Raw genomic sequence first — 9,210 nt, forward strand, 5'->3', positions numbered from 1 at the left:
CAAGCTGTTCCCCTAACTTTAGCTTCTCCCCAAACTGCAGCTCCTTTGATGTGGGCTTTCAAACAGGAACTAGGGCAAGAAGCACCTAACCTTGTGGTGACAGGGATAGTGGGGTGACCTGGTAGTCCTCTGCCCACTCCATGCCTAAGGGGTGGGCCTTAGTTAAGCCCGGGGGGACTGTGTGTCAGTAGATGACAGGTCTTCTCACTCCTCCTTTGAAAGCTCAAAATACAGACTTCTGCGGAATTTTTTTTTCTGGATTTAGATACTTGTGGTAAGATGAGTTTTAACAGTTCCAAAGCCTGGACACACGTCCCTATGAGGATAAGGCCGGGGCCTGGGTCCATTAACTCCAGTTGAACCGCAGAGGGCCAGAGATCTGAAGGGTGACTGTAGACGGGTACTGTGTATGTCCTCCCTGTGAAGACAGAAGGGGTGGAGATGGGAAAGTGTCTTCAGGCTGTCCTGGCTTCCTCCCGCAGGCATCCCCACCTCTACGGGCCTCTCAGCCTTACGGCAGGGTGCAGACCGGCCGCTGGGCGGTTTCCACGGCTGTATCCACGAAGTGCGCATCAACAACGAGCTGCAAGACTTCAAAGCCCTCCCACCCCAGTCCCTGGGGGTCTCTCCTGGCTGCAAGTCCTGCACTGTGTGTCGCCATGGTCTGTGTCGCTCCGTGGAGAAGGACAGCGTAGTGTGTGAGTGCCATCCGGGATGGACTGGTCCACTGTGTGATCAGGAAGCTCGGGACCCCTGCCTTGGTCACAGGTGAGTCCTGAGCACAAGTTGCCCTGCCCACGTCTGAGGAATGGACACTGATGGAGGCTGGGAGTTGTGGTTGGTCCTGCTATGGATAGCGCAACTACTTAACATGCCAAGAAGCGGGGACGTCTGAGCTGCATACCTGACTTGAAAACCTGAGTGTGAGAAGAGCTTTCTCGAAGTATCTGTCTCCAGCAGGCAGCCCTCAGGACCTGTGAAAGCCACTGCCAGACTCTGCATCGTGATTAGAAAAGGCCAGCTTAAGGGAACTAGAACCCCAAACACAGCACAGCAAAAACAGAAGACAGGAGCTCCAGCTCCTGCAAGACCTACAATGTACTAGACCTGCATAACAATGCACGTCAGAATCCTATTTAATGGTTCAATCATCCATTACTCGATCAACAAATGTTTATCGAGGGCCTACTATGTGCAGGGCCTTGTACTAAATACAAGAGACCCAGTCTGCCCAGAAATTGATTCAGCCAAAAGTAATACCAGACTCAAGACTGGTAATTTGGCTGGCTGAACAAGTTGGGAAATAACAGTCTTGATCAGGAAGGAAGGAATGGATACTTAAACTTCCTGTTACTCTTAATGCTATTTGCCTGGCCCTGGAATTAACATGAATCCTGACTTGAATGTCATCCCAGTAAGCTCAGAGCTATATCATGATTGAAAATTAAGGCTTTGTGGCATGGAGAGATGGTTTAACAGGTAACGGATTTTGCCTCTCAGCCCGATGACCTACATTTAATCCCTAGGACCCACACAATAGAAGGCAAGAACCACCTCCCACAAGTTGTCTCCTGACCTCCACAACCATGCTGTGGCATGTGCATCCACAGAAATAAACAGATAGATAAATAAATAAAAGTAATATCTTTAAAAGAATGAGCTGGGGGCTGTAGAGATGACTCAGTTAAGAGCACTGTCTGTTCTTCAAAGGACCCCGTGACAGCTCACAGTCATCTGTAACTCCAGTTCCAGGGGATCCAACACTGTTTTCTAGCCTCCGTGGGCACTAGGCACACACATGATGCACATATATGCATGCAGGCAAAATACCCACATACATAAAAACACATAGATCTTTTTCAATTTTTTGCAGAGAAAGAAAGAGATGTCTCAGTGGCTAAGAGCACTTGCTGTTCTTACTGTCCCCAGCACCCTCATGGTGACTCACAACCGTCTGTAACTCCAGTTCCAGAGGATCCAATACCCACTTATTGTGTCCACAGGCAACAGGCACATGGTGCACATACTTACGTGCAGGCAAAGCCATCATATACATACAATAATTCTAAAAAAAAAAAAATGTTATATTACAGAAAGGGGGATTCACTCTGGGAGATGGACTGAAGGCTAGTTCACCGGAGGAGCTTGGAGTGAAATGGTACAAGGTCTAACGCGCTTAGCACAGCGCCACCTGCTGAGAACAGCATCTCTTGTCCAAAATGCCTGACCCTAGAGATGCTTCACATCTGTCTGTGGTTTCTTTCCACAGTTTAGAGTATATACCTGTTCTTCTGGGATACTAGGGGGATGAGAAGGAAGCGTATAGACAAAGTTCATTCCTATTTCGTAAGCAACACACACACACGTCTGGCCTGACGATAACTCCATAGGATCTGTTCGGTGCATCTGTGTTTTCAGCAGCAGCAGCTCAGCCCTGAAGTCAGGTGTAGGATGTTTCACTGGAACGCATGCTGATGTTTGCGATGTTTGGATTTGGGGGCCTTCTGTGTGAGGGCTGTCCAACCTGCAGTGGTGTGGTCGTAGTGATGATAGTGTTTGCTATTTAAATTGAGGGAGGGCTACAATGTTTATAAAGACCAGCAAGGTGCCTCAGTGGGTAAGAGGAGCTTGCTGCTAAGCCTAAGAACCTGAGTTCAATTCCTCAGGGCCCACATGCTAGGAAGAGACAGCCTACTGTAACAAGTGGTCCTCTGACCTCCACATGTGAGACCACACACCCACATGTACACTCGTGCACACACACACACACACACACTCCTAATAAAATGCAATAAAATTATTTTTGCCAGATGTGGTGATGCATGCCCTTAATCCCAGCACTTGGAAGGCAGAAACAGGCAGATCTCTGTGAGTTCAAGGCCAGCTTGCTCTACAAAGTGAGTTCCAATCCAACCAAAGCTATATAGTGAAACCTTGTTTGTTTTTTTAAAAAAAACACACAAAAAGGGTTATTTTTAATGTTGACAGAAAGCTTAAAGTCTGATGAGATGTGAATTGACACTGAAGACTCTCGTGTCACTGTAGGAAGCAATAGATATATGGTGAGAGCTGATGGTAGACGTTTGCTCGGGCACAGTGGCATCCAGCTACGTGGCCACTAGCATGAGGTTTACATGAATTGAGACTCTCAGATGCTGGACTGAAGGAAGGCTGGTCCCACAGCTCTGGTCCTCCGGCTGGAAGGACAGAGGAAGGAACTAACAGCACTAACTCTGGTCTTCTCCACCCACAGCTGCAGCCATGGAACATGTGTGGCGACTGGCAACTCATACATGTGCAAGTGTGCCGAGGGCTATGGGGGAGTTTTATGTGACCAGAAGAATGACTCTGCCAGCGCCTGCTCAGCCTTCAAGTGCCACCACGGACAGTGCCACGTCTCAGATCGAGGGGAGCCCTATTGTCTATGCCAGCCTGGCTTCAGTGGCAACCACTGTGAGCAAGGTGAGTGAGTCTGCTGTCCTTGTGGGGCAGAGGGCCTAGGAAAGAAGCAGGGGTCATGATCTTCCCAGAGGGAACCATCAGATAGCGAAGAGGAAGCCATGCATGGTCTTGAACTACCCAGGCAGAGAAGTAACTTGTACTGACATTTCCCGGTCTATGTATCAGTTACATTGGTGCATTCACTAAGAGAGGCTACTCCATAGAAGACAGAGCAGGATATGGGGGTAAGAGATCATTGTGGACACTGGCTGGCTACCATGCTACCCTCAGGGTTTCTCGGTAGAATATGTGCTACGTAGACTATGTGGTACCTGGGAATGTCCTAAGAGTTGGGGAGGGGAAATGTGTGAGAATGCAGTGCCCACGGAGGCCAGAAGAGGGCACCAGATCGCCTAGAACTGGAATTGGAGGGGTGTGTGTGCTACCTGGGTGCTGGGAACTGGACTTATCTTGTGTTCTAGGGTCTTCTAGAAGAGCAGTAAGCACTCTGAACTGCTGCTGAGCAATCTCTGTAGCCCCAAATTAGGACTCATAAAAGTCAGAAGCCACATGGTGGTCCTGCAAACAAAAGTCTGTGTCCTTGAGCAGGACAGTTCTTTCTGGGTCATAATTCCTCACCTAAAACAACTGCACTGGTTTATTGTAAAGACTGTGTAGTATCATGGTGGATGAGGCTTCAGCATTAAGATGCTAGGGTGACATCCCTGAAGGCTAATAAGACACCTCAAGTACCCAGCACAAGTAAAGCAAACAGACAAGAGACACCAACTACATATTTACCGTACTGTCTATGGAGAACACTTAGGTACAGCAAGGGGTGGGGGTGGCTATGGAGTACAGACCCCCAGATGGCAACATGTACGGAGAAGGGAACACCTTCATGCTACCCCGTTTCCTTGATTGGCACCAACTCAGAGCTGAGAGAGATTTCTCTTCACAGGCAGAAGTAGGCAGTAGGCTCTTGGCACACACCACAGACTGGACTGGACACCCGCGATATTAGCTGTTGGACAGCCTTGCAGCCTCTCAGGCTCTGAGCCCAGTTAAGGAACTACCTGGAGTTTACATGGCTGCACTGCTTCAGAAAAGGAGCCCATATTCTGACCTTTCACCCTGCTGTGACCCAGAGCTGCTGCTGTGCAGTGTGTCCGTCTTCGGGTCAGCAGATACCATACCATCCTGTCCTGAGACGTCACCAGCACCCCACCGTACTTGCGTGGATGGGCGCAATACCACACCAGCCTCTTGAGCCATGAGCCAGTAGACTAGCCCTTAGCCCACAGCACACCGTGGCCGCCAGGGACCAACAGGAAGCTGAGCGTGATCATCAACTGGGTCTTTAAAAGAACCACAAAACTGACAAACCTTTAGGTAGAGTAAGAACAGCAAAGAGAAGACTCAAATCAGAGATAACAAAAGAGACATTACAAGAAATTGAATTAGTAATAAGCCTTTCGGGAGCTGGAGCACAGAGGACCTGGGTTCAATTCCCTGCACCCACATGGCAGCTCATAACTGACTGTTATTCCAGTTCCAGGTATTCCAGTGCCCCTTCTGGTCCCTGTGGGTAGGTACTACACATATGTGATAGGCAGGCAGAACATCCATACACAGAAACATAAAAAAATAAGCCTTCCATCACCAGGACTGGAGGGATGGCTCAGCAGTGACAAGTGCTTTCTGCTCCTCAAGAGGACTCAAGTTTGGTTCTCAGCACCCACAGCCATCTGAAACTCACAACTACCTGTACCTGCAGGGATTCTGATGGCAGGCAAGCACACACATGGTGCATACACACATCTGCATAAATAAAACATTTTTATCTTTTAAAAAAATCTCCCATCATTAACTGAAAGGATGCCTCAATCCTATAAGTCCTGCACCCGAGAGGAGGAGGAGGAGAAATTCAAGCTGGTCCAGAGACCTGCCTGAGTTGCATCAGACCATGCCTTAAAAAGAGAAGGGGAGAGGAGCTAGAGAAAAGGAGGAAAGGCAGGGAGAAGAGAACGGGGAAAGGGAAGTAGGGAGAAGGGAAAAGTCTTCATTCTAAATCCAGGGACTAAGAGTTCAGTGCTGCTTTCTACGTACATCTTAAGAAACCTGGTATAACTCCTCCCAGACTCCTTCAGAAAATTGAAGAGTACAACATACCTCCAGCTCATTCCCCAAATGTCATTACCCTCATACCTAGTCAAAGAAATGTGTGTGAAAGAGATAAGGGGTGAGGGGAAGGGGAGGAAGTGGGGGGAGGGGAAACAGCTAGGAGCCGATGTCCCTGATGATGCCAGTGACAGTCCTTGCCTCCACACTACCGCTTAGGAGGTTTTTCTTCTGCCCAGACACTGACAGGTTCTCTTGCCGCCAGCATGCAGGTCACACCCTGTCACTCAAGGACTTACATCTCACATCTAAATGAAACACCACTGGCGAAAGCTGCTCATGTTTTAACTCTGTAGCAGTCTCAGACTCGGGGTCATGTGGGATAAGCACCCCAGTTGCTAATGTTGCCACCCTGTGCCCCTACATTGCTAAAGGATTTTTTTTTTACAGGTGGATACGGTACCTGTGAATCTTACAAAAATACACAACCCTTTACAAAGCTCTGATTTTTTCCTCTTTGGTGGCCTCTGCTGCTCACCAGAGGCCATGAATCAGTGAGGAGTTACACATGGGTTATAATTTTCCAGGCAGGGAAACTGAGGCACGAGATAGATAGAAAGTGATTTTTCCACAACCCTGAGGCTTCGGATTCTGCTTTCCTGCCCCAGCGCCTGCTCCAAAGGTCCAGGCAGGGTTGGAAGGAGCAGAGGCTGGAGGTGAAGAGCAGGGTCAGAAGTGAACATTCCAGCACACACAGAGGTCCTCTTTACTGCTCTCCAGTTGTTTCTACAACTTCCAAAAACATCCAGAAGGGCCTTTACCTCCTTAGCATCTTTTCTAGATTTCAACTCTGTAGTCACTCCCTGAAAGCCTCCGGGGCCCTGGTCCAGATCAGCTCTGGTAGAATCCTGCCCCATAATAGCTTCCCTCTGCCAGTTTCTCATTGTGAATAGATTCATTTCAGTGTTGATAACACTAGTGTCCAGACTCTAGACCAGTGCTTCTCAACCTTCCTAATGCTACTCCCCTTTAATGTCTCCTCATGTCGTGGTGACCCCCCCCAACCATAAAATTATTTTTGTTGCCGTTTCATAACTAATTTCTCTACAGTTAGGAATTGTAATGTAAACATCTGTGTTTTCTGATGGTCTTAGGCAACCCCTGTGAAAAGGTCATTCGACCCCCAGAGGAATTGAGACCCACAGGTTGAGAACCACTGCTCTAGACCAAGGGAGACAGGCTACTGGGAGTGGTAAGGCCAGTCTGGGACAAATTGATATTCTTCTGCCCTATCCAAAGCTCTTAGCACTCTGCCCACCATGGCAATGTGGGGAAGCAGGCTGAGCTCTGGCAGACCTCCAAGTTTCAGAGACGCCAGAAATCCAAATTCTTAAGTGAATTCAGATGTTTTCGATGTTAGTATTTAAGCACGTTCTATCAGTCAAAACAGATCCAGTAACAGGATTTAGCCACTATTTACTGGTTTGCCAATTCCTTGGAAGATGGAGGGTTAAGCCAACCCCTGCCACCAGAATAGCCTCGGGGCATGATTAAAGCCTTGTGTTGAGCCTGGCATAGTAAAAGTACATCAAATGTGTGGAAGTGAGGAAGGAGGGAGAGAGAGGGGGAGGGAAGCAGAAAGGGAAGGTGGTTGGATGGATAAGTAGACAGGCAAGAGGCTTCAGTGAGACAGCTTGTTTAATCGGGAGGAACAAGGCCTACTTAAACCTTTGTGGTGCATGGGGGCGGGGTGGGGGAGCGGTGAATGTACATCATTGGTCAGGGCCAAGATGCTGGGGATGCCTCATTTGCATGAGGAGGAATTCCTGGTGCTGCTAGCTAGACCTTACCTTATAAGGGGAAAGAAAGTTTTTAACCTGGCTACAGCTACTTGACCTCCTCAACTCCACTCTAGCTCCAGACCTGCTCCTCCTGGTCCCATGGTTCCTTGACCCCACGGTTCCTTGGCTCATAAGTAGGTGCACGTACGGATCACAAGTTATCTCCTGAGAGCCGACCAGGGAAGCACCTATGAACCTCCCAGACCCCATTACCACCAGAGCCCTAACGTTACCTTTCTACCCTCTTCAGAGAATCCGTGTTTGGGGGAGATAGTCCGTGAAGCCATCCGCCGCCAGAAAGATTATGCCTCCTGTGCCACAGCGTCCAAGGTGCCCATCATGGAATGCCGCGGGGGCTGCGGGAGCCAGTGCTGCCAGCCGATCCGGAGCAAGCGGCGGAAATATGTCTTCCAGTGCACTGATGGCTCCTCATTCGTGGAAGAGGTGGAGAGACACTTGGAATGTGGCTGTCGTGCGTGTTCCTGAGCCCTCCTCTGCCACCCACCCATCCTCCGCCTTTCAGACTCCAGCTCACTGGGCTGGGGACAGCCACGTGGAACCTCTTTGAGATTCAGAATGAAGGAGAGAAAGCTGGAAAGCAAGAGGCGAAAGAGAGAATATTAAGTATATTGTAAAATAAACAAAAAATAGAACTTATTTTTATTATGGAAAGTGACTATTTTCATCTTTTATTATATAAATATATCACACCGTCTGAGTATATGGACTATACAGTGAGTTATTTTTACCAAGTTTTGTTTTGTGTTGTGTATTTGTTGTCTTTATAAACAGCTGTTTAAATTTTTAAGACAAAAAAAACACTAATAAAAATGTTTTAAACACAAGGATAAGAATAGAGGAACGGTAGCCTGTCTGAGGCAAGAAGAGGGAATTTTTATGTGTATGTAGTTCTCTCAGGGTCAGCAAAAACAAGAGTGATTTTTCTGAGCTGGCTGGGGGGAAAAGGAAGAGAAAGCAAAAGTGGTTTTAGTTTCTCTGTGGTCTTGGCTCATCCTTTTCCCTCTTCCTTGTAAGCAGCAAGTTTCTCCTGGTCCTGGTTTTCTAGGCCCAGTGTATCCCCTTGCTTCCAAAAGGAGCTGCTGAGCCCTGAAAGTCCTGTTGCACTTCAGAGGACCTGCTGCCTCTTGCTGATCTGATCAGGGCCCCCTGCAGCCTGTGAGCCCCCTGGGAGGTGGAGGCCACCACTCCTGGTCTCCTTGAAGGAATTGAATCTGGCTTTGCCAAGCAAGTTGGGTCTGTTCTGCCAAATCTGTTCTTTTTCTGCCTTTCTGAGAAAACTTGTCCTCAAGATGAGGTAGAGAAAGAGGGGGGTCGCCCCAGGTCCCAGGAACTGGCCTCTTCCTGGCCAGTTTCGTTGAAGTGCAATACCACAGAGCAGGCAGCAGGACTGCCCAAGAATGAGACAGGGAGCCTCCGGTATCTGATCCTCCAGGCCTCCATCTCAGTGCTGGAGAACGGTACCATCCAGCACACATCTGAAACCTAACTTTATCCAATCCCTCCTTCTCTGGTGCACTGAACCCCATTTCTTAACTAAAGACAATCAAGCCCCGTCATTTGCCTTAAGTCATCATCTGATACATAGAGATGCCAGGCCTGGAGTGTGGACTCTAGATTCCCCTCCAGAACGAGTAGACACAGGAGACAAACAGAAAAGAAAAAAAAAAAGATATTTTTCCAGCTGCCTTTTCTCCTCTGTTTTGCTCACTCTTCCTTTCTGCCTCATTCAAATCCAGAAAATTTCTAGAGACAGAAACTCAGGCATTTTAAAAAAAAAAAAAAAAAA

General features: G+C 48.3%; 1 protein-coding gene across 1 annotated transcript in view; it reads left to right on the top strand.

Moving 5' to 3' along the window:
- Positions 1-9,210, top strand: part of Slit3 (slit guidance ligand 3) — a 595,378-nt gene extending 586,168 nt beyond the window's left edge. The window contains exons 34-36 of the mRNA XM_028756442.1: positions 483-768; positions 3,254-3,462; positions 7,654-9,210. Of these exons, the coding sequence (XP_028612275.1) occupies positions 483-768; positions 3,254-3,462; positions 7,654-7,889 (731 nt within the window). The 3' untranslated portion in view covers positions 7,890-9,210. The remainder of the gene's footprint in view (positions 1-482; positions 769-3,253; positions 3,463-7,653) is intronic.

This window comes from Grammomys surdaster, unplaced genomic scaffold (assembly GCF_004785775.1).
Source record: "Grammomys surdaster isolate TR1022 unplaced genomic scaffold, NIH_TR_1.0 126121, whole genome shotgun sequence".
In the NCBI taxonomy this organism is placed as follows: domain Eukaryota; kingdom Metazoa; phylum Chordata; class Mammalia; order Rodentia; family Muridae; genus Grammomys; species Grammomys surdaster.